Here is a 26,438-nt window from a genome sequence, read left to right as displayed (position 1 = left end):
TTGTGGCGCCCATCTGAAACCCCACTCTGGCTGTACAGTATGTCTAAGGCCATCCTGGGCTGCATGAGGTCCTGTCTCAAAAGAAAAAAGAGGTTCACAGTGAAAGTCTTCCTGGGACTTTTGCTTGACTGAGCTTTTTCTCTTAACCTGAGACTTGGGCGCGGACTGTTCTTAACTTAATTTTCATGCTTATAATTTCCCTTTCTATCTCCTTAAGCTGCAGTTGAATTGACAAACCGTAAGTTAGTCTACTTGCCTCCTTCCCTCTCCTCCACTGCTTGCTCCACCTTCCCATAAGAAAATAGCAACTCATTTTCTTTTTACATGCTAACTTTTACGTTTGTAATTTGAACAGTAAAGCTGCTTCATTAACTTATTATTCTTTCACTTTTGCTTTTGATCATTTACATGATGATTTAAGCTAGAAAATACAGTATGCAAAATATGTGTAAAAGTGACAGTAGTCTTTAATACAATGTTTGATATGAAAATAATGTCTTGGCTTTCTTTTTTAAGGTCTTATGGAAGTGTTTTTAAAGCAATACATAAGGAATCTGGTCAAGTTGTTGCAATTAAGCAAGTACCCGTTGAGTCAGATCTTCAGGAAATAATTAAAGAAATTTCCATAATGCAGCAATGTGACAGGTATGAAAATATTTCATTTCCTTGTATTCATTTTGATGACTTTCATTAGTTCTATAATAAGATGTATTTTTTTCTGCCTATGTAATTTGTTCCGTCATGACATTGCATTGGAAACAAGACCAGTATTAAAGTACTTGAGTGCAGCTTTGTTGAGTTGCTCTTTGGACTTATAGCTCTTTGCTAAGAAACAGGGATGATATAGAGGAATGCAGGGAGGGGAATAACCAACCTTTCTTTCTTTCTTCAGGAAAATTTATGGATGGATATTGTGTTTTTTGATATTAAGTAACTCATTTTAATTCTGTATTACATGTTTTGTTCTTGTTTTTCCATGCAGAGTTTGCTATATAGCCTAAGACTGGGCTTGAACTTCCCTGTAGCCGTGACTGGCCTCAAAATTTGGAATCCTTCTGCTTCAGCCTTCTGAGTTATGGAATGATAGACATGCTCTGCCCTATCTGACATAGAATTGTTTTTGTAAACTGACTCATTCAACAAGCACTTATAAATCATTTCCTATTGGACGAATACTGTGTCAGGATCTAGAAATAGTAAGAAAACTAAGATTTTGTTTTCCTTCCTGAGGGGCTAAGGTCTAGTTGGGAGAACAAAAAATGTGAACAAAGAGCTCTACCTGAGCATCCTTAGATGCTGACTGGTGGGTCCTTGGCATGATAATGAGATCAAGGAGGCAGGGTGCCCTTTTCAGCCACGGTGATTGAAAGTCCAGAATGCTGAGGAAGAGTTAATTTGATGAAGAAGTAGAAGGATGAAAGAGTTAAGTGTTATGTAGAAAGATGAGGAAGCAGTTCACTGGTCTGGGCTCCTGTGACAGTGTTTAGAACTACTATAGAGGAAAGCGCGAGTCAGAGGTTGGTAGGAATTCTGCTGGCAGAGACAAGTGTAACTGGTGATAAAGGTTCTGTACTAAGTAGCCTGGACTTCAGGAGAGACACACAAGGCACGCATAGCAGTGTGTTTAGTCTGCAGTGTGTTAGCGAAGGGGAATATAGTGTTTAGTGGTGAATTAGGGCAGGGAAATGTCCTCCATAGGCTCGTGTATTTGAACATGTGGTCTCCAGTTTGGAGGGGATATGGAAGTTGTAGGAGGCGGAGCCAAGCTGGAGGAAGTGCATCACCAGGGATTGAGGGTTGCCAGCCGTGCCCAGCTTTCTATTCTTCCCTGCTTCCTGTGCATGGATGAAAATTTCATTGCCAGCTTTCTCTACTGCTGCACACCTTCGCCTTTTAGAGCCATAGGCCAAAATAAATCCTTTCTGCTCTGAGTGCTTTTATTTGGTATTTTAGCTACAAATCCAAGTATCACGTTTATTGGTTTTTCTAGTATTCTTGGTGACAGTTAATTCTTACACATTTTTGTTCTGAAATGCCATTAGTTGACAAATTATCTTGCTTTCTGAACTTTGTAAGCATCATAGTGAGTGGTTTGAATTTCTAGTGAATGTTAAGCACGCTCTTAGCTGTGTGTCTGAGGGGGCCTGCTCTATCTATTGCTGAGTCCCCAGTGTCTATCCCAGTGACTTGCGTAGGCATTTAATAAATGTTCCTTGAATTCATAATCTGTAGAATGTTAATGCTAGAATCTCCCTTCAGTGTTTTTCTTCTCATACTGTTCTAAAAAGGTGCTTTAAGGAACCAGTCTTGTTTTCAAATAGTGAAAAAATTTTCAGAATTAAAAATATCACTGACTTTCTCTTTCTTATACTGGGGCTTATTGTTAAATTTTATATTGGCTTCTGGTATATATATCAGATATATATCCAACTTCAGGGGTATAAGAGACCTGGAGATTTTACACGAATTGTCTTATGTCATCTAGCTACCTCAGAAGCAGGAAGAGAACACACATTTATTGACCCCAGGACTATTGTTGAAGAAAACAATGCCTATAACAATGCCTGAGCAGTTGAGGGTAACAGGGCTTTCCTAGGAGTAGAGACAAGAGCTGGGCAGCAGCTCTGGTGAATTCTGTGTCTATGTGATGTGGCTAAAGGGAGCTACGATGCACAGACATGTGCTCTGCATGTAAACAGAGAGATATGTTATGAAGCAGGAGCTCCACAATTCACTTACGTAGTATATACCTACTATAATTTTATTTTCGTGCCTGTTTGTAAGTAGGCCTCTTAGGTGGACTATGTTTTATGATACAGGGTTGTTGAAACCTGATTTACTTGATTTTGCAATAGTATGGGCCATGAATTATTATTTTGAAAAAAATTATCCCCCAAATGTTCTTTTGATTCACTTTTATGAGAAGCTTGGGGAATGGATAGACTGCTTTTCAGGATGTCTCATTGTCATAGAGCTGTCAGTCCCACCCTTAGCATCACTGACCACTTACTGTATGTAGCGGATAATGCTGCACAGTGTGTGTGTGCTTTACTGTGGGCATGGTCTTCTATTTCAGTGTTGTGGCTGCCCTCACACTCACCGTGGAAGTCAGGCTGGTCTGGAACTCCCACACCACCTATCTTAATTTCCTAATGCTGGGATTATAGGCTTGCACCACCACTCCTGGCCAGTGAGGATACTCTTGATTATCCTGTAGCTAGCACCATTATAAATTTTGAATATTAGTATTCAAAGATCTTTCTGAAGACTATATAGTTTATTTTCGAAAGTGGTGTCTAAGGGTCTCTCTCTTTTTAAATATTTAACTTTATTTTATGTGCATTGGTGTGAGGGTGTCAGATCCCCTGGAACTGGAGTTATAGACAGTTGTGAGCTGCCATGTGGGTGCTGATTATTGAACCTGGGTCCTCTGGAAGAGCGGTCAGTGCTCTTAACCACTAAGCCATCTCTCCAGCCCCCCGTTAGTTACAGTTTCTATTGCTGTGTATTAAACCCCATGATCAAAACAGCTTGAAGAGGAAAGGGTTTATTGGGCTTATACTTCTTCACTGTTCATCACTGAAGGAAGTCAGGACAGGAACTCAAACAGGTCAGGAACCTGGAGACAGGAGCTGATGCAGAGGCCGTGGAGGGTGCTGCTTACTGACTTGCTCACCATGACTTGCTCAGCCTTTTTTTCTTATAGAACCCAGGACCAGCAGCCCAGGGATGACCGCACCCACCATGGGCTGGGCCCTCCTCCACTGATCATAGTCCGATCTTATGGAGGCATTTTCTCAATTGAGACATCCCTCCTTTCAGATGACGGACTTGTATAAAGCTGGTGGACAACTGGTGTATTTCAGAAACACTAACGTAGAGCTTTGAGGGAGCCTGTGAGGTAGAGGGTCTGGCTCATCAAGGAGGAAGTGAGATGAAGGAAGCAGTTTCCCTGCTTCTCATGCTCTGTACTGGTTCCTTATGTCCGGAAACAAATGCTTTTGTTAAATGGTTTGAGTAAACACCCATGAACTCAATAGCACCTTTTCTTCCCAGCATCCAGCAAAACTGAACTTATCTTGAAACTTAAGGCACAAGATGGGGAATAATGAAAAATGAGATATAGAGGTAGATTTCGAAAGATTTGTATTTGATACAGAGCAATTGAAACTTTTTTAACCTTTAGGTAATGAAGAACCATCAGAGGTTTTTTGTTTTTTGTTTGTTTGTTTCTCTCTCTCTCTCTCTCTCTCTCTCTCTCTCTCTCTCTCTGCCTAAGTCAGCACAACTCTATGATCAGCCTATTTTTGTTTTAAAGGAAGGTAACTGGGCAGCTTTATGGAACACTGATTATAATGGGGGAGATGGGGCACCTATAACCTGGGGAAGCAAGTCAGAGGGACTGAGAAACAGTGGGGTAAGACATTACACTTCAGCCTAGTGGCTGCCTAATAAAATAGAGTAGCTACAGCTCAGCCCTAAGCATCAGCCGTTCTGTCTGTTGTTTGTACTTGAAGATTTTGTACAGGTTTAAGGCTCTACTGAAAAGTATTCTAACAGTCTCAAGGCTCTTTAATGTCTTTGTGAATGAAAAACTGAAATAAAAGGAGGAGGACATGGCTACTCCTCAAGTATGGAGATTTTATCGTAGATGTAAGGGAGAAAGCAGGTAGAAAGGAAGAGTCCAGGCCGAACATGGCTGGCAGTCAAAACCCGGCCATGAGAGGAGAGATGGGGAGGCAGAGCAAGAGAGGAACCACCACCCAAGAGATGCATCCAGGGCCAAGAGGCCAAGAGAGCAGTGTAGCCCAAATGGCTTTCATACAGGGATCAGGTTGGGAGAAGGGACGTGGAAGCCCCGCCCCTGGGAGGGAGGGGTTGAGTGTGGGGGGTCGGCTGAGAAATGCTGGGAGGAGCCACAGGTACCGAGGGATTCTGGGAGAACTGAGAGGAAATTGTCCTGGCTTTGATTGAGACTTAGCAGTCTCTGATATGTGAATGTTGCTGCAGAGACCTGCAGAGGCCAGAGAAAGTTCACAGGGTGCACCCTGGGATTATAAGAGCAGTGCATGTTCCTGACCACTGAGTTATGTCTTCTCCCCAATGATGCCTTTCTCGTGTCCTTTTGTAAAATTTGCATTTGTTTGCGTGTGTTTTGATTGTGTTTTCCATGTGCACATGTAGAGGTCAGAGGAGAACTTGCCAGAGTTGAGTCTCCGTCATGTAGACCCCTGGGGATTGGAGGTGAATGGCCTTTACCTGCTGAGTCATCTCGCTGGTCCTGTAACACTTTTCTCATCTCATCCTTATATTTTGTTTCTCTGACACTGACACCTAGTGACGTTGCCACACTTTGATAACGGCTATTACGAAATGCGTCACGTAGACAAAGCCACCCTCTGAACAAACTGCGGTTCTTTTAGATGTTCTCCCCAGGCCTGTTTTCAAAGTATCTTCTCTCTCTTTGCCACCCATGGGTTGCAGCTATTAATTTTTTTCTTTTTTAGATTTATTTATTTCATGTGTGTAGGTGGTTTGCTTGCATGACTGTCTCTGCACTACATTTGTGCCTCGTGCCAGAGTCAGATGCCATAGAACTGAAGTCACAGATGGTTGATTGTAAAGCTACCATGTGGGTGTTGGGGATTGAACTTGGATCCTCTGGAAAAGCAACCAGGCTTTGTTTTTTTTTTTTTTTTTTTTTTTTTTTTTTTTTTTTTTACCACTGAAGCATCACTCTAGCCCCTGGAATAATTTTAATTAGATGAAATCCTGTCTACCACATCTTCTCTGGTTGTCCCATTGTGATCAAGTCCTCCTTTGAGCTTTGTTTACATAAAGTTGTATGCAACATAGTTTGTGCTGTTTTGTAGTTTAACCCGTTTGTTTTCTGTGATTTTGAATACTCTGTCTCTTTTGATTTAGGTAAGTGTAGGCAGAAGTTTCTGTCCTGGAAACTGCTCCCAAATAACTACACAGAGGCTTAATATTAATTATAAATGCTTGTTCAATAACTCAGGTTGTTACTAATTTTTACATTTTCAATTAACCCATATTTTTTATCTATTCTCTGCCACATGGTTTGGTCCCTTTTCTCAGTATGGCACGTCCACCTTATTTCCTTCTTTGTCTGCTTGCTACCCTGACTCTGTCCTTCTTCCCAGCATTTTCTCTTTGATTCTCCACCTAATCTTATCTTGTTCAGCTATTGACCAGTCAGCTTCTTTATTAAACCAATCTCAGTGACATATATTCACACTGAGTAAAGAAATATTCTACAGATATTTTATATACTAGTGTATGAAACATATCTTTAATAATCAGTAATTGTAATATAGTTTATTGCTTGATTCTAAGTTTTTCTGTAAACAACTTGTGTATAAACATAGCTTATTTTTCTCTGGAAGATTTAAATTGTCAGTTCAGAAATACTCTTTACTTGTTAATGATATTGATTGAATATATACTATTTGTGTAAATGATTTTTTTTCCCTCAAGAATGTTATGAAGAACAACATGAAAGAAAAAAAATCCAGTTTGGCTTCATTGAAATTTACATCATTTTGAAGTTGAGCATTAATAAAAACAGTTATATTTAACATGTTTTTGTTAAAGAAAAATTCTTCCATTTGTTTCTAATATTAAGTAGTAAATACTTCTCCAAAATGAAGCATTATTTTTGTTGGGAATCACTCAGAACACTTGGGCCTCTTCTGGCTTGTAATCTTGTTAAATTTTCACCCATGAAGTCAGACCTAATCCTACACAGCTGCTGAGCTCGGGCTGCAGACGATCCGGTGTAAACAGAAGTTAACTCACTGCATTTATTTATTGAAACATGAAATGTTGCAAATACTTTATATTAGGATTTGGAAAAAAATTCTTTGCAAATGAACTGAACATAAGTGTTCTTTTCTTCAGCCCCTATGTGGTGAAGTACTATGGCAGCTACTTCAAGAACACAGACCTCTGGATTGTCATGGAGTACTGCGGAGCTGGCTCTGTTTCAGACATCATTAGGTTACGAAACAAGACAGTAAGTACTTAATATTGTTTGTTAATCTCATTTTAAAGGTTTCACTTAAAACTCTGACTCGTATTTTGTTACAGAGAAAACACTGTGAGAAGGTGGTTGAGGACAGGCATATGTCCTTCTAAGGCAGACTGTGACACCGGAGACCTCGCAGGTCCTGGGGTATGGCCGTGGGCCTCCTGTCCTTTGAGAGTCAGTATATGATAGGATAAAAGGGTAGAATCTACTCTGAAAGAAAAGGGAGGATGTAGATAAGATAAAAAGCAACTACTAGTTTTAAATATTCTATGTTGGATTGGACTTTTGCATATTGTATACAAATCTTGGATATTGATACAAATCTGAGATTAATTTTTGAATGTACTGTATATTCATTTCTACTCTTGTTAAAGGTATTGTACTTATATAATTCATTTAAAATGTAATGCGAATTTCTAGTCCTTGAAAATTATTATTACCAATTGTTTATTATAATAAGGAAATGCAGGTTAGTAGTTAATCACCTATTATAATTGAACTTGTCATATTAGGTATGTTTTCAAGGTCAAAGAAAGATATAATTTAAATAAGTCATCTTCAAACACTTCAGAGATCTATACAATACGGCAGTTAAGATGCTTTAATAACATAGGCTCTTTTTTCTGTTTTTATGACAATGAGACATGTCTGCATCATGTCTCATGATGATGGACTTTGATGTCCATCATCTTTTCTGATGACAAAGAAACTCCTCATGGAGTTTGCTGTCTTTTTGGCAAATGTAAGCCACTGGGCACAAAATACAATCCTAATTAGACAAGCAGGACACTTGAGAGTGTCTCCCAAATCTTGCTCAGACAAGGCAAGACAGTCCTCCAAAAACCCTATTTTATAGAAAAGTCTGTCAGATATTCTAGGCCCATAGGCCGAAGATAGATGCCCCAACATTGCAGAGGACTTTGGGTGACAGTCCAGGCAGCCAACTGTTTCTGTCATTTCTCACAGTTTTCAGAAGTTGGTTGCTTGCACTTCTTGCTTAGTTGATATTATTTCCTTCTTGGGTCTCTGAGGGAGTTGAAAACTAGATAGTTATAGTTTTCCTTGTTTACCAGATGCAGAAAGCAAGTTATGATAGAAACTAAATTAGGTACAAGACTTTGGACTCACAAGATAGGCTAGATATGGAATATTTTATCTGAAGTTGTCAGATGCAAATGGACTAGAAATTATTGATGCATATTTATTGCCTGTATATGTTGTATATAGTCATTGTATTTATTGTATATAGTTTTTATTATATTAGTTTTAGCCCTTTTTAAAATTTTAGACAGGAAAGGGGAAATATAGTGATATTTCATTTGTATTTTAATAAATAAAGCTTGTCTGAAGATCAGAGAGTAAGACAGATACATTGGCCAGCCATTCAGAGTAGGCAGTGGTGGTACACACCTTTAATCCCAGTAGCCACACTAGTTAGCCGTAGACACTGAACAGTATTGGTGCATGCCTTTACTCCGAGCACTAGAGAGGACTATAAGATGGGAGGAGACAGGTCTCAGTCTCAGTCTCATTCTGAGATTCCTGGAGGCAGGATCGCCATTTCAGTTGAGGTAGAGGTAAGAGCAAGTTATTGGCTCCTTTGCTTTTCTGATCTTCAGGCTGAACCCCAGTATCTGATTCTGGGTATTTATTATTCATACTGCAAGTATATGCTTAGTAATTCAAGTCCAGTAAATGATGGCTGGACTTCTGCTTAAACTTTATGTTCATTACATTTCCTCATCTTAATCTTTCTGTATTACCATTTATAGCTGGTAAATAGTTGAAGTTATTTTTCTGAATTTTTAAAAATAATTGAAAGTTTTTTGGTTTTTCAAATGCCCAACAGATGTGTGAAAATGAGAATTCTAGCTATCACACACGTGAAGTGAGTTTAATGAATGTGAACCTAACATCTAAGGCTCAGTGACCTTTTAATGTGAGTGGCTAAGAAAAATTATCAGTGAAATGATTTGTAATTCTGTAGAACAGTAATTCAGTTTCTATATGACGCTATTGCTGTCAAACATGTCTCAGTAAAATAGATTCAGAAAAAGTACATAACTACTTGAATCAATTTGTGGTTAACCAGAGTCATTTTAAAGTTTTTCATTGGTGAAATACTTGGACATTTATTCCAGTTTTTTTCCTGTGGAGAAAATAAAGTAAATAGGATTTTTTTTTTAAAGGAAGTGAAATGGAAGTTTAAATAATCCCTGTTCTGACAGAGGATTAAGTCATCTGTGACATTTTAATTGAGTATCTTAGGATTTCTATTGTTCTTAACCAGCATTTATGTAAATCAGATGATTCTTGAGTGGCAGAACAATTGAAATAATTACACCGTAGTTAGAGGAGTGTTATAAAATCATTTCAGAGCTAACCTCACTCCATTTGGTACTTAAAATGACCAAATGAGAGATGGAGTAGAAGCATGTGAATTAGAAAATTTTAAACATCTATTTTCATGGTTTCAGAGTATTAATGTTACTATTTTGAGCACAGAGTAGGTAGTTGATTCAAGAAGTTTCTTTTTAGTACCAATAATTACACACTGTCAAAGTATAGTTCTTATAGATGGACGTGGATGTGACCACAATCCTGAAGAATTGGCTTTACCACTTAAACTCTGAGAGTTTCCTTCAGATCCTTTGTAAGGAATCAGTCCACTGGCGTGTTGGGATCTCCACCTTAGAAGAGCCCAGTTACTCTTTCCACAGGGTGGTTTAGTATCTAAACATGAAACAAGCCTGGAGTGGTACAAGAGATGCACCGGGCCTGTGGGTGTTGTTTTGCCTGTTACCGTATTTGGCAGTGTGTGGAAGTTCTCACGAGCATTAGTAGACCTTCTTTCTAGTACAAGGCCATTTCCCTATTTATTAGCTAAAAGGACTAGCACTGTTTTGGGGATTAGCACTATAAAGATATGTTTCATTTCTTTTTATGAGGTGTTGGGAATTGAACCTAGCCCCCCCCCCCCCATCTATTGAATCTAGTCAATAGATTGACTCTAGTTGTTTTCATGGTCATAAAACAGTGTTTTCCTGAGAACGTGGCCACTTAGGGCTTATGTGCTGTGTTGTTTTTTTGTTACTATGTAATATCAGTATATACATACACACACACACACACACACGTATATACATAAACACTTGGCGTTTTATTTACGTTGGCAATGTTTATAATTGACCATGAAGTTTTGTTTTAATTGCTTTTTATTTCTCTCCACATTTTCCAGTTGCATGCAGTACAGCATTTTTTAAATGTGTAAGGTGGTGATAAAGTCTTAGTGTTTTTTGAAATGTATTTTCAAATCTGAGTTGCGCTTATTCTTTTCTGTGGTTCTGGTGATGGAATGTAAGTGACCCCTGCATGCTGTGTCAGTTCACCACCACTGAAGGCACCCAGAGGCCGCCCTCTCTTTGGTTTTGTAAATCTTGTTTGATAGTTTCTTTAGCATAGAAGATGCCATCGCATGACTGCCTAGCTCCTTCATCTCTTGTAGTAAGTTTTTCTGTTGCTTCTTTGAAGATGATCTGTTACTGTTTTTAGGATTTAACCTTGGGATTTTAGAAGCTTTACTTTGATGTACCTAGAATAGGCTTTAAACACCTTTTTAAAGGTATTTATTTGTGTCTTGTTGTGATGAATCTCATATATATACATACATATATGAGATATATACATATCTATATACATATATATATAATTTTTTGGAATATATTCCTTGTTTTTATGTACCTAGTATAGTGACTTTATTGATTGATTGATTGATTGGTATTTAGCCATTGTGGAGTTCTTCTTACATTTGTTTTGGTTTCCTTTCTGACTTTGGTGCTGTTGCTGAGGCCTCAGTATGGTATGTAGGTGTTTCCCCGCCAGCTGTTTGCCCAGGGCATCTTGTTTCTGCAACTTGATATTTGCCATCACTGTGGGAACTTTTTAGCTTCTGTTACTTACACAGTGCTTGGTGCATCCTTACCCTCTCTGCTGGAGTTCTCATTGTGTTCATTTATTTTAGGTTTTTCTTCTCTGTCCATCCCTCCTTCTCCGTTCCTCATTTCCTTTCTCCTTCCTTCCTTTCTTTCCCGTTTCAACCTGTTGTGAGTCTGATTCTGTGATTATTTTTTTTTCTTGATTTTTATTGTTTTGGTCTGTGTCTGGTTATCTGTGATATAGTGTCTCCAATTCCAGCATTCAGGAGACAGAGGCAGGCTGTATTAATTCTTGAACTCTATAAGTTCAAGGTTAGCATGATCTACATATTGAATTCTAGGCCACTCAGGACTATGTAGTAAGATTCTGTCTTAAAAACAATGGAACTGAGGGATGTAGCTTATTGGTAGGGGGGCTTCACCAGCATGCATGAAGCCATAGGTTTATTCCCTGTGATAGCAATAGCAACAAAAATAAAAATAAAAATAGTAGAGATGATTTGGCCCTCTGAATATTGATGTCTTCTTCCAAAGACTTTTTGCTTGATTCTGCCAGGTAGCAGTTCTGGACCACATTAATTCAATCTGAGCAGAGATAATCTGAATGTGGATTTTAGCCTGCTTTCATATCTAGGGTATAGGGTGAGGTTGGTCTTTGTTGTCAGACTCATTTTGGACCCTCAGCCCATAAATAATGACACAGAACCTTATTACTAATTATGAAAGCTTGGCTTTAGCTTAAGCTTGTTTCCAACCAGCTCTTATAACTGAAATTAACCTGTTCCTATTAATATTCATTCTCCCACGTGGTTCTTTACCTCTCCTTCATTCCGTATGTCTAACTTTCTCAGTGTCTTGCTGGTGTCTCCTGGCCACCTACATTCATCTCCAGTTCCTCTGTCTCCCCCGGAAGTCTTGTCTGTTTTCTTCTGTCTAGTTATTGACTATTCGGCTCTTTATTAAACCAGTCAGAAGGTGCCTTTCACACAGTGTGACCAAATATCCTGCAACAGTAGGGCTAAGTGACTTCTTGGTAAGTTTGGATTCCTAATATTGTTCCTCCCCATTCAGAATTTGTTCTTTGTCTCCTGGACTTTATTTCTTAATTTATAGGTATCTTTTGAGAAAAGCTACCTTTGCTCAGCTTGTTTCTTTGGTTTTCTTTCCTCATTCTTGACTCAGAAAGAAGATGGTGCTCTGTGTTGTAGAATATTATTTTAAGATATGTTAAATTCGTTTATGCCATGGAACATTTGTTTAATGATGCGAAGATGCATTCTTTTATCTGGCATTTTGTTTAACTCCATGAAGCTGTGTTACTTTGCCTTTCTAAAACACCTGATTGGTCTAATAAAGACCTGAGTGGGCAATATAGAGGCAGGACAAGGAACAGGCAGGGCTGGCAGTGAGAGAATAAAAGAGGAGAGAAATCTGGGAAGAGGGGTGTTGCTGGTTACTGTTCGTTCGTTCCCAGCTGCTCCAACCTGAAATAATCACACAGAAACTATTTTATTTGCAATACTGTTTGACCAATAGCTTAAGCATGTTTCTAACTACCTCTTATATCCTAAACTAACCCATTAATCTGTGTATCACCATGAGGTCATGGCCTACCAGCAAAGTTTTAGTGGTCTCCAGCGGAGGCACCTGTCTCTGGCAGCGGCTACATGGCTTCTTCTTGATTCTGTCTACTCTCTCTCTATATCTCTTTCAGCCTGGCTTTACTCTGTTAAGCCATTGGCTGAAAGCAGCTTCTTTATTAACCAAAAAAAGCAACACATATAAAGAAGGACTTCCCCCACCATTGGGAGGAGGATGAGAACTCCAGGGCCAGCTCACAGCTACTCAGCAAGCCATGGAGTGAGAAGTAAAGAAAGCTGTGTGGGGTAAAGATAAAAGCCGAGGCAGAAGGCAGACAGGATAATTTAAGAAAACTGGCTAGAAACAAGCCAACCTAAGGCTGGGCATTTATAAGCAATAATAAGCCTCCATGTGTTTACTTATTTGGTAGCTGGGTTGTGGGTCCTCAAAGAGTCAAAAGAACGAGTATAAAAATACAAAACGGAAAGAAAAACCACCACCACTATCACCACCACCACCACCACCACCAGGAAACTGCTACTACACTAGTGTACCTGATTGTCCTGGTCACACACAGCCTCGTCCTGGTCGCAGACACAGCCTTGTCCTGGTCACACACAGCCTCGTCCTGGTCACAGACACAGCCTTGTCCTGGTCACACACAGCCTCGTCCTGGTCGCAGACACATTCTCATCCTGGTTATACACAGCCTCGTCCTGGTCGCAGACACATTCTCATCCTGGTTATACACAGCCTTGTGCTGTTAACAGCACTGGCTGTCCTGGAACTCACTCTGTAGATCACACTGGCCTTGGATTCACAGAGATCTTCCTGACTCTGCTTTCCGAGTGCTGGGATTATAGATGTGCACCACCATGGCCTGGAAAGTATGAACTCATCTTTAGCTGTTTGGTACCTTCTGTTACCGTGTTTTCTCAATTTCCTGGTCTTGGTGAATTTGCATAATTTTCACCCATAAATTCCTGGCTTAAAACTGTATCCCTCTTTTTCTATTCTTGTAGTTCTACAGTGTGCAGGAGGCTGAGGCAGGAGAGTTCTGAGTTGCATAGCAGGACTGTCAGCAGCCAATTAACCAGACAACAGCAAAACATTATGTTTTATTTGAAATTAACCTTTATTCCCTAAGCAGTTTGTGCCTATATAGTAATCCATTGCTTAGTTGGATTAAATCTTCTAGCATAGTGGTTCTCAGCCTTCCTAATGCTGTACCTCTTTAATACAGTTCTTCATGTTGTGGAGACCTCCAACCATAAAGTTATTTCCATTGCTACTTCATAACTGTCATTTTCTGCTGCTATGAATTGTAATGTAAGTACATACCTGATCTGCAGCATATCTGATATGACCCACAAAGGGGTTGCACCCTACAGCTTGAGAACTGTGTTCCAGCATAACTGTTCCGAAGGATCACAGTGAAAACACAAAACATACAGAATAAAGAACAAATATTAAGAGCTGCAAAGGAAAAAGGTCAAGTAACATATAAAGGGAAACCTATCAGAATTACACCCAACTTCTCAGTGGAAACCATGAAAGCCAGAAGGTCTTGGATAGATGTGCTGCAGACACTAAGAGACCATGGATGCAAGCCCAGAATACTATACCCAGCAAAGCTTGCATTCACCATCTATGGAGAAAACAAGATATTCCAGGACAAAAACAAATTTAAACAATATGTTGCCACAAACCCAGCCTTACAGAAAATACTAAAAGGAAAATCACAAACCAAGGAAGCCAACAACACCCATAATAACTCAAGCATCTGACAACCCTCCACCAGCACAGCTCAAAGAAAGGAAACACACAAACTCTACCACCAGAAATATAACTAGAGTTAACAACCACTGGTCATTAATATCACTTAATATCAATGGACTTAATTCACCTATAAGAAGGCACAGATTAAGAGAATGGATACGAAATCAGAATCCAACCTTCTGCTGCCTACAAGAAACACACCTCAAACACAAAGACAGACACTACCTCAGAATAAAGGATTGGGAAAAGGTTTTCCAATCAAATGGACCAAAGAAACAAGCGGGTGTGGCTATACTAATATCTAACAAAATTGATTTCAAACTAAAATCAATCAGAAGAGATGGAAATGGACACTTTATACTTATAACAGGAACAATTCATCAGGAGGAAATCTCTATCCTGAATATCTATGCCCCTAATATAAAAGCGCCCACTTATGTAAAAGAAACATTACTAGAACTCAAAGCATACATCAAACCACACACTCTAATAGTAGGAGATTTCAACACTCCACTCTCACCAATGGATAGGTCAACCAGACAGAAACTTAACAGAGAAATAAGAGAACTATCAGATGTAATGAACCAAATGGACCTAACAGACATCTATAGAACATTCCACCCAAACAGAAAAGAATATACCTTCTTCTCAGCATCACATGGAACCTTCTCAAAAATTGATCACATAATTGGTAACAAGGCAAACATCCATAGATACAAAGAAATTGTAGTAACCACCTGTGTACTCTCGGATCACCATGGAATAAAGCTAAAATTCAACAACAATTCTAACCCCAGAAAGCTTAAAAACTCATGGAAACTGAACAGTCAACTACTGAACCACCCCTGGATCAAGGAAGAAATAAAGAAAGAAATTAAAGTCTTCCTTGAATTCAATGAAAACAAACACACATCATACCCAAACCTATGGGACAATATAAAAGCAGTGCTAAGAGGAAAGTTCATAGCACTAAGTGCCCAATTAAAGAAAACGGAGAAAGCACACATTAGAGACTTAACAGCACACCTGAAAGCTCTAGAAAAAAAAGCAGCAAACTCACCCAGGAGGAGTAGAAGACTGGAAATAATCAAACTGAGGGCTGAAATCAACAAAATAGAAACACAGAAAACAATCCAAAGAATCAATGAAACAAAAAGCTGGTTCTTGGAGAAAATCAACAAGATTGACAAACTAATCAAACGGCAGAGAGAGAACACACAAATTAACAAGATCAGAAATGAAAAGGGGGACATAACCACAGACACAGAGGAAATTCAGAGAATCGTTAGATCTTACTACAAAAGCCTGTATGCCACAAAATTGGCAAATGTGAAAGAAATGGACACTTTTTTAGATAAGTACCATATACCAAAATTACATCAAGATCAGGTGAACAGTTTAAATAGACCTGTAAGTCGCAAGGAATTAGAAGCTGTCATCAGAAACCTCCCTACCAAAGAAAGCCCTGGACTAGATGGTTTCAATGCAGAATTCTACCAAAACTTCCAAGAGGTGCTAATACCTATACTTCTTAATGTGTTTCACAAAATAGAAACAGAAGACTCATTGCCAAACTCCTTTTATGAAGCTACAGTCACCCTGATACCAAAACCACACAAAGACTTAACCAAGAAAGAGAATTACAGACCAATCTCACTCATGAACATCGATGCAAAAATTCTCAATAAAATACTGGCAAATCAAATCCAAGAAAACATCCAAAAATTATACATTATGATCAAGTAGGCTTCATTCCAGAGAGGCAGGGCTGGTTCAACATACGCAAACCTATCAATGTAATACATCATATAAATAAACTGAAGGAAAAAAGCCATATGATCATTTCATTAGATGCTGAAAAAGCATTTGACAAAATTCGACACCCCTTTTTGATAAAGGTCTTGCAGAGATTAGGGATACAAGGTTCATTCCTAAATATAATAAAAGCAATATACAGCAAGCCGACAGCTGACATTAAATTAAATGCAGAGAAACTCAAAGCCATCCCACTAAAATCAGGAACACGACAAGACTGTCCACTCTCTCCATACCTCTTCAATATAGTGCTTGAAATTCTAGCAATAGCAATAAGACAGCATAAGGAGATGAAGGGGATTCGAATTGGAAAGGAAGAAGTCAAACTTTTGTTATTTGCAGATGACATGATTGTGTACATAAGCGACCCCAAAAATTCTACCAAAGAACTCCTACAGCTGATAAATACCTTTAGTAATATGGCAGGATACAAGATCAACTCCAAAAAATCAGTTGCCCTCCTATACACAAAGAACAAAGAAGCAGAGAGGGAAATCAGAGAAACATCACCTTTCACGATAGCCACAAATAGTATAAAGTATCTTGGGGTAACTCTAACCAAGGAAGTGAAAGATCTATTTGACAAGAACTTTAAGTCTTTGAAGAAAGAAATTGAAGAGGATACCAGAAAATGGAAGGATCTCCCTTGCTCTTGGATTGGGAGGATCAATATAGTAAAAATGGCAATTCTACCCAAAGCAATCTATAGATTCAATGCAATCCCCATCAGAATCCCAACAAACTTCTTCACAGACCTTGAGAGAACAATCATCAGCTTTATATGGAAAAACAAAAAACCCAGGATAGCCAAAACAATCCTATACAATAAAAGTACTTCCAGAGACATCACCATCCCTGACTTCAGACTCTATTACAGAGCTACAGTAATAAAAACAGCTTGGTATTGGCACAAAAACAGGGATGTTGAATAATGGAATCGAATCGAAGACCCAGATATTAATCCACAAACCTATGAACACCTGATTTTAGACAAAGGAGCTAAAACTATACAATGAAAGAAAGCATCTTTAACAAATGGTGCTGGCATAACTGGATGTCAACCTGTAGAAGAATGAAAGTAGATCCATTTCTATCACCATGCACAAAACTTGTCAAGTCCAAATGGATTAAAGACCTCAATATTAATCTGACCACACTGAATCTGATAGAACAGAAAGTGGGAAGTAGTCTACAACACATGGGCATAGGAGACCTCTTCCTACATAGAACCCCAGTAGCACAGACAATAAGAGCAATAATTAATAAATGGGACCTCCTGAAACTGAGAAGCTTCTGTAAAGCAAAGGACACTGTCATTAAGACAAAAAGGCAACCTACTGACTGGGAGAAGATCTTCACCAACCCCACATCAGACAAAGGTCTGATCTCCAAAATATACAAAGAACTCAAGAAACTAGACTTTAAAATGCAAATTAACCCAATTAAAAAAATGGGGCACTGAACTGCACAGAGAATTCTCAACAGAAGAAGTTCGAATGGCCCAAAAGACACTTAAGGTCATGCTCAACCTCCTTAGCAATCAGGGAAATGCAAATCAAAACAACTCTGAGATACCATCTTACACCTGTCAGAATAGCTAAAATCAAAAACACCAATGATAGCCTATGCTGGAAGGATGTGGAGTAAGGGGAACACTCATCCATTGTTGGTGGGAATGCAAACTTGTGCAGCCACTGTGGAAATCAGTGTGGCAGTTTCTCAGGAAACTGGGAGTCAACCTACCTCAGGACTCAGCATTTCCACTCTTGGGAATATACCCAAGAGATGCCCAATCATATTACAAAAGCATTTGTTCAACTCTGTTCATAGCTGCACTATTTGTAATAGCCAGAACCTGGAAACAACCTAGGTGCCCCTCAATAGAAGAATGGATAAAGAAGGTGTGGCATGTATCCACTTTAGAGTTCTACTCAGTGGTAAAAGACAATGACATCTTGAATTTTGCATGCAAATGGATGGAAATAGAAAACACTTTACTCAATGAGGTGACCCAGACCCAAAAAGAGGAATATGGTATGTATTCACTCATAAGTGGATTCTAGCCATAAATAAAGGACATTGAGCCTATAATTCATGATCCTAGAGAAGCTAAATAAGGTGAACCTATAGAAAAACATATAGTAATCTTCCTGGATATTGGAAGTTGACAAAATTGCCGGGCAGGGGTTGGGAGCATGGGTGTGGGGGTGAGGTGGGGTTAAGGAGAGATGGGAGAAGAGAAGGGAAGGATGGGGAGACCTTGAGGGAATGGGATGGTTGGGATGCAGGAGAGCTGGATGTGGGAGCTGGGAAGTATATATCTTAATTAAAGGAGCCATTGTAGGGTTGGCAAGAGACTTGACTCTAGAAGGGTTCCCAGGTGTCCAAGGAGATGTCCCCAGCTTGTTCCTTGAGCAGCAGAGGAAAGGGTGCCTGAACTGTCCTTGTCCTATAGCCGCACTGATGAATATCTTGCATATTACTATAGAACCTTCATCTGGTGATGGATGGAGATATAGACAGAGACCCACATTGGAGCACTGGACTGAGCTCCCAAGGTCCTAATGAGGAGCAGAAGGAGGGAGAACATGAGCAAGGAAGTCAGGACTGCGAGTGGTGCGTTCACCCACTGAGATGGTGGGACAGATCTAATGGGAGATCACCAAGGCCGGTTGGAATGGGACTGATCCAGCATGTGATCAAACCGAACTCTCTGAATGTGGCTGTTGGTGGAGGCTGACTGAGAAGCCAAGGACAATGGCGCTGTGCTTTGATTCTCCTGCATGGACGGGCTTTGTGGGAGCCTTGTCTGTTTGGATGCTCACCTTCCTGTACCTGGGGGAAACGGGGAGGACCTTGGACTTCCCATAGGGTAGGGAACCCGGACTGCTCTTTGGCCTGGAGAAGGAGTGGGAGGAGGAGTGGGAGGAGCGGAGGCGAGGGAAGTGGGAGGAGGGGAGGAGGTGAAAATTTTTAATAAAAAAATAAATAAATAAAAACAAAAAATAACTACCCATCTATTTGGTGTTATAATGATAAGTTGTAATTTGCATGAATATTACATTTTGGTATAATGCCAATTATTGAATAGATATGGCTATATATCAAAGAAAGTCTACCCAAAAAATGGCATGCTCGTAACTTTGGTATATGTGAAACACCAGGGTGTGTTGCACTTTTTTTCTGACTGTTATGAAAGTTGTGTTTGAGTTTAACTTTTTGCCTATTTTTAAAAAAATGTCCACCTTGATCACTTTAATCTCTACCTCCTTCGGCTCCTAAACAACTCTGTTCTGTTGCTGTCAGTGAAAGTTAATGTAAACGTTATTATTAAGTTTTCATTTAAAAAGAGTAATGTAGTGCCACGCACCCCCCCCCTCGCGCTTTATGCGCTTGAATCCAGTTTGCGAGCTTTGACATAGACCTCCAATCACTGGTACAAAGCCCTTCTTTAATAGCACCATGAAGGCTTAAATACCCTGCCTTCAATGGCCAACAGGTGAAAATCCCATCCTCTGATCCTCTAGGCTAGACACAGCTTCTAGTAACTTCCATTAGAAGACTCTAGCAGGGAAGAGCAGCTGAAGGCCAGGACTCAATTAGTCCCAACAATGTAGAATATTTATGGGATTAATATTAGAACGTTCCTTTGAAGGAATTTATATTAAGTGCCACCTAACATCTCTAAACATTTATGCGTCTTAACATTTTATATTGCTGTGAAATTCAAGCTCTTTAAAGATGAGCTACAGTTTGGATTAGAGGTTTTAAAAATGATCCATATGTAATTAATGAAGCTGTGCATTGAAGTGTGGAAGAAAATCTGTATCTTAGAAGTTTATCCTGTACTTGGAAACATTTTAAGAAGTTGCCCAAGGTTATTCTCTAGCATCAGGCTCATTCTTTTTTTTTTTTGGATACTTCCATTCAATCTAATATGTATTGAGTTGATGAATCATGTTGTATGTGTATATGTATGTGTATATAATATAATATGCATATATCACATATAATATACATATATAATAGATGCATGTATTTTACACACATACATATATGCATACACACGTACACACATACATGTACACACACATACACATACACACACAGTGAATCTAGACCTTTAACATGATGAATTTAAGTTTTAATTTTTCTATGAACTAGACTGATGATCTGGGGGCAGATATCTTAACTGAAAAGGACCTCGGCTTCCTCATCTGTATAACGTTTTATAGTACTTTGCAAGTTTGACAGCTTTATATGTCATTTGAATGGAATGATTTGGAACACATTTTTTGATAGAGACCTACTGGAGGTGTAAATAATACTAATAAATGTTTTATATTCTTTACATCCTAGATGGTAATGTAAAATGATAAAAGCAGTTCTCTAAAGAGTTAAGTGTTCTTAAAGAGCAGAAAGGAAGAAATGTTCAGCCTGATACAGTTCAGAGAAAGACAGTTGCTTAGCAGATTCTCAAGAATAACAGTCATTGAATCTTCCACGAGGCACACTTGTGGCTTACTTTGGTCATTGTTTTATCTCTAGATTCTGCACAGTGCTTAGCAAGTAGGATGCTCAACAAATACTTAAAACATTGGAGATTAACGAATGAGTGGATCAGATGAGAGGGTGGAAATAACTTTTGAGAGGAAATAGGCGGTATTAAAGTTCTGTCTCTGTTTCTAAAGGCCAGTGTAACCCCTTCTCACCCAAGGAGAATGGTCTCAGCATCTGCTTTAGATGGATTTGCCTTTTCTTAATCAGTTCCTTGGGATCATTGCCAGATTTGATGGGTCTGTGTTTTTGTTACATGTCTGTTTCTGGAGATTTTCCTACTTGTCTTCCCATGGTGACCAAAGTAGCATGTGCCATCTTTGTGGCTTTCTAATGTCTTCCTGTTTGCTCCTCACTGTGTCTGTTTCTCAAAATGTGTGGACACTTTCTTGAGGTGTCTTTCTGGGAGCTTCTTGATTCCTGTTCTAATGTAGACTCGTTGCCTTTTAGGTCTGCTGTACAGCTGCAACCTTGGGCTTTCTTTCCATTGGATTTCTGGGTCAGTGCCACCATTTTCTTTTATATTTCCTGTTTCCCCCATGCTTTTTGTTCTAACTAAACTGTCTTCTTTATGAAATAAGAGGTTCATTATTTGAGTTCTTGCATATCTGAAACTGTCTTTTATTTGGTTGGTAGTTAGCTTATGCAGAATTTTAAATAAAAAAGTATTTTTTCTCAAAATTGTGAGACTTTGTTTCATTATCTCTTCGAATCTGGTATTGCTAATATGATATAGTGTCTGTCAGTGTCTATTTGTGGGGCTTACTGTCCCTGGAAATTTTGGGGCTTTTCTTTTTATCCTTATGTTTCTGATACTTCACAAAGAACAAAGTGATAATAGTAGAAGACTAGACTTAATTTATATCCTTTTTAGTTATTATGCCAGGGTACAGTAAATTCTTCTAGTATGAACACTGTATTTCTTCACCTTTTAAAAAGTTTCCTTGATAATTATTCCTGTTTTCTTCATTAGATGATGAAGTGTGTTTAATTTATACACGTATAGAATTGAGAATTCATCGTCTTACACACACACACACACACACACACACCCATTTATACACACATTCGCAGTAGATATTTGTCTCTCCATCACTTGCCTTTGTTGGAAAGAAGTGAGAGAGATGATTTATTGTACTTTATTTTCTGATTTTTCTAATTTACTGTGTACTCAGTGGTTAGATTTTAGTTTGCGAGAACTTATTTTTATTGTTCCATTCCCATATCATAGTGATGCTGATAATGCAGGCATACGATTTTCAAATTGCTGTGAGAATCATTTTCTTTTTTCACCCGTCCCTCTGTACCCCTTCCTCTCCCTCCTCCCTCTCACTCTCGTTCTCTTCACTTCCATTGCCCTTGCCTCCTCTTCCTTGTTCCCTCCTCCTCCCCTTCCCTGTTCCCATCAGCTCTGTCTTCATTCTTCTCATGCACAGTTTACTGCCTTTCAAAGGGGAGAACATTTAGTTCGTTTTTGTATTAGGATCAGTGTTATTCTATCCCCACCTCAGTTGCTGTATGCATATTCTATCTACTTTTATACTTTTAAACTTCATAGACATTAAATGAATATCATTAGAAAGATCTGTTTATTTTGTTTTATGTATATGAGTATTTTTTCTACATGTATGTGTGTGGTATACCATGTGAGTACCTATGCAGGCCAGAGGAGGGAGGGGTCTCTTGAAACTGGAGGTACAGTGGTTGTTAGCTCCCAAGTGTGTGCCAGGAACCGAATCCAGGTCCTCTGGAGGAGCAGCAGCTGCTGTTCCAGAATCTCCAGCCCAAATGGAAGTAATTTACAATCTGTTACAGCTGAGCGTGTTGCACGCTCGGATCCATGTAGCAGTTCTTCTCAACCTTTGAGAAACCACACTAGACGCACACAGTTGGGGCTGTGCAAAACTTGTAAGGGCAGGAAGTGAGACTCAGATTACATGTGTCCTCTTGTTGAAATATGTCACTGGGTGGGTGGTGGTGCACACCTTTAATCCCAGCACTTGGGAGGCAGAGGTAGGAGGATCTCTGTGAGTTCAAGGTCAGCCTGGTCTGTGGATAAAGTTCCAGTAATACCAGGGTTCTTACACATAGAAGCCCTGTCTCAAAAAAACAAAACAAAAATAAAAAAAAAGGAATTTGCCAAAATGCCCACTACCCAACTGTACAGATGATAATTGCTAGATAAATTTTGTGTCTTAAAATGCAGGTAACATGTAGTTTGTCTTATTAGCTAACATTTTAGAATCTGTCTTCACCAGGATGAACTTTTCTGTGATACTAGTCTGCTTTAGGGGAATGAAGCTAGTGGAGACGAAATTCTCCACGGAAGGGTCTGGAATTTAAAGTGATATGTGCTTTTTCCTTCAGGCTTGAGGTAGATTTGTTACTTTGTAAAGGAAATAATTAGAAGTCCAGTTTTCTTTGGTCATCATCTCTTTAGAATTACATTTAGAATTACAAAGGATACATCAAGGCCATCCTGCATGATGAATTCTGGTAGACTTACAGTGTTGATACCTGCCGGTTGAAAGCCCACAGTCAGACTTGGGTAGACCTGTGCAAACAGCTTACATACTACTTGTAATGTGCCAGGCACTCTTCTGAACTCTTCACCATATGTGTTAGCGTTTAATCATCATTAGAAAATCCAGCAGCTAGAACTGCTGTCAATCCCTTTTCCAAAAGAAAAAGTGGAGACAAAAAAAGTAAAAGTAGGTTTTGGAGACACAAAGTACCTGACTTGTAGGTCTGAACTATAGTTGTGAAACCCCTGAAATCTGGACTAGAATTCCTGGATTGAAATTGTACTTGTGCTGTGTGCTCACTGTGAACATGGGGACGTGTTCCAGCTTCTCTGTGACTTAGTCCCTTCACCCACATCTAGTGACTTAAGACTCTTCCGCTTCATTGAGTGTTCTAAAGACAGCTCCAAGTTAGTGAACTGTCACTCTGACCCACCTGGCCCACCACAGCCTGTGTGTGTGGTGTTGTCACCGTCATCATCTCCACAGCCTGTGTGTGTGGTGTTGTCACCGTCACCATCTCCACAGCCTGTGTGTGTGTGTGGTGTTGTCACCGTCACCATCTCCACAGCCTGTGTGTGTGGTATTGTCACCGTCACCATCTCCACAGCCTGTGTGTGTGTGTGCGGTGTTGTCACCGTCACCATCTCCACAGCCTGTGTGTGTGGTGTTGTCACCGTCACCATCTCCACAGCCTGTGTGTGGTGTTGTCACCGTCACCATCTCCATAGCCTGTGTGTGTGGTGTTGTCACCGTCACCATCTCCACAACCTGTGTGTGTGTGTGTGGTGTTGTCACTGTTACCATCCCCACAGCCTGTGTGTGTGATGCTGTCACTGTCACTGTCTCTTGTAGACTGGAGAGGTGTGCAAAGAACTGCAGACCCAAGGGCAGGGCCAGCACTCACCACAGTCCTTTGAATCACTGTTGCATTTGTAGGCACAGTAAGAGTTTCTTCAATAAAATCAGACCCTGGTTGATCAAATGTCCAACGATCCCACTGGCCTTAGAATTAATGTGTTGTTCATAGCTTTGATTTAAACACTTGTTTTATAGCTTTGAAAATCTATTTACCATATTGATAGTAATTACAGGATCCTTCAAACGTGTTTTCCTTAAAGCATAACAAATTCTTATGATTTAATTTGCCTCACTGCTGTATTATTGCTGATAATAGATGTCTTTTGATTTATGTGGACTTGTATTCCATAATGTGCTTTTCTGGGGCTTTGTCTCCGCCTGTGTGTTACTGGTCTAGTTCATGTTTGTCTCTCTCAGTCACTTTGTTGCATGCTCTCTCTTATGCAATAGATAGAGTTCATACTAAATTAACAACTTCTTATATAGTGAGTGCTTTTCTTTTGTTTTTTTGATCTCTTTTTAAGGACTCTTTTCATGTGGGAAAGGATTTAAATGTTGCCCACTGGCCATTGTCACAGGGAACTGTCATTTCTCTTTCTCTGCAGATTAAGGGGTTATGAGCCGCGTGTATATGTGTATTTACATGTGCTATAAGCTGTGAGGGCTTTCATTTTAGATCACTAGTTGTGGAACTTTGTGATAGATTGTTAATCCTTTTTTTTCTTTGCCAGACATGTGCAACCCAGATTTCATGGAAGACAGACTCTTTCTGCCGTCTTGTCTGTAACAATAGTTAAAATATTCTAGTTATTTCCTCACATATTTACTCTGTACTGAGAGGAAAGTTTGTGTTTTTCTAGAAGAGCCCCATAACTTTTTTATTGCTTAAAACTTTGAACAGGTCCTCCTCTCAAATCTCGTCTTTCGGGTGGGGTGACGTGGACCCGCAGCCTGCTCTGTAGCTCTCCAGTCTTCTCTTCTTCCTGATTACTCAGGAGCCCTTGCTCAGATGAGAGAGCGAGATCTGGGTCCTAAGGAAGCCTGATTGGTCCTTAGATAGAGTCACATGTCAGCTTTTCTATTACTTTGGAAGAGTTTTGGTCACTATTTTGTTTGACTGTATTATGTATCATAAAAATAATGGAATTTGAAGCATTTGAGGATTTCTGAAATGAAATCTGAACACAGCATCAGTTCAGTTTGAAGTGAACATGTAATTTGGCCAGAGTGGGCAAAGAAGCAGGATGGAGACCTTTAAAGAGTTCCCACATTCCCTGGCCTCAAATATTACATTCCTTTTGTTTAGGGAGGACATAGGAGATCTCACACTGTTATGTGTTCAGAGTTAATGGTTAGCATTTCTGGAGTTAGTCTTTCTGTGTTCTCCATTCTAGGAACTTCCCCTCTTATTTTACTTTTTTTTTTTTTTTTTTTTAGTTTTTTGAAACAGGGTTTCTCTGTGTAGCCTTCAGTGTTCTGGAACTCACTCTGAAGACCAGGCTGGCCTTGAACTCATAGAGATCCCCCTGCCTCTGCTTCCTGAGTGCTGAACACAAGTAGTGCACCACCACCACCCAGCCCTTCATGTTAACAATTAGGTACTGTAGGCATCAATTTCAGCTGTTGATTACAAGTTATAGAAAACTTCACTATCTATCTGTCTGTCTATCCATCTATCTATCTATCTATCTATCTATCTATCTATCTATCTATCTATCTATTATCTATCTGTCTGTCTATCTATTATCTATCTATCTATCTGTCTATCCATCTATCTATCTATTATCTATCTGTCTATCTATTATCTATCTATCTATCTGTCTGTCTATCCATCTATCTATCTATCTATCTATCTATCTATCTATCAATCAATCAATCAATCATCTATCTATCTGCTTACTTATTTTGAGACACAGTATCTTTACAGAGACTTGGCTGGCCTAGAACTCACTGTGTAGACTCGACTGGCCTTGAACTTATGGAGATCTGCCTGCCTCTACCTCACTAGTGCTGGTGTACCACACCCAACCTTATACTTTCTTTTTTAAACCATAAAGGAAATCTGTTTGCTAATATAACTAAAATTCTATGTAAAATTAGTGTTGTATGTGCCTTGATTCAGGGTCGAAAGAATGAGTAGAGCTTGCTTGTTGTGATACCACTATAGTAATGCCAACTTTTCTTTCATGGCCACAGGGTGGCTGTCAACAGTGTCCTGATTTTATATTTCAGTTAGAAATCCAGCAATAAAGAGTGATGGCCCTGTACCCCAGTGCTTCAGAATGGGCTGTGCCTTTCACTGAGCATTTGGACTATTATGTGGTAATCGATGTCTCC

General features: G+C 39.4%; 1 protein-coding gene across 4 annotated transcripts in view; it reads left to right on the top strand.

The window, feature by feature from the left end:
* Stk3 (serine/threonine kinase 3) overlaps positions 1 to 26,438 on the top strand; it is a 224,827-nt gene that overhangs the window by 33,440 nt on the left and 164,949 nt on the right. For 3 of the 4 annotated variants that reach the window (XM_085679124.2, XM_085679123.2, XM_085679122.2), the window contains exons 3-4: positions 517 to 645; positions 6,922 to 7,036. In XM_085679124.2, the coding sequence (XP_085535250.1) occupies positions 517 to 645; positions 6,922 to 7,036 (244 nt within the window). Of the gene's footprint in view, positions 1 to 217; positions 239 to 516; positions 646 to 6,921; positions 7,037 to 26,438 lie in introns of all 4 variants that reach the window. The other variant, XM_085679125.2, reaches the window with a different exon arrangement.

This window comes from Myodes glareolus, chromosome 19, assembly GCF_982192425.1.
Source record: "Myodes glareolus chromosome 19, mMyoGla1.1, whole genome shotgun sequence".
NCBI lineage: Eukaryota > Metazoa > Chordata > Mammalia > Rodentia > Cricetidae > Myodes > Myodes glareolus.
This window is presented reverse-complemented; position numbering and strand designations above follow the sequence as displayed.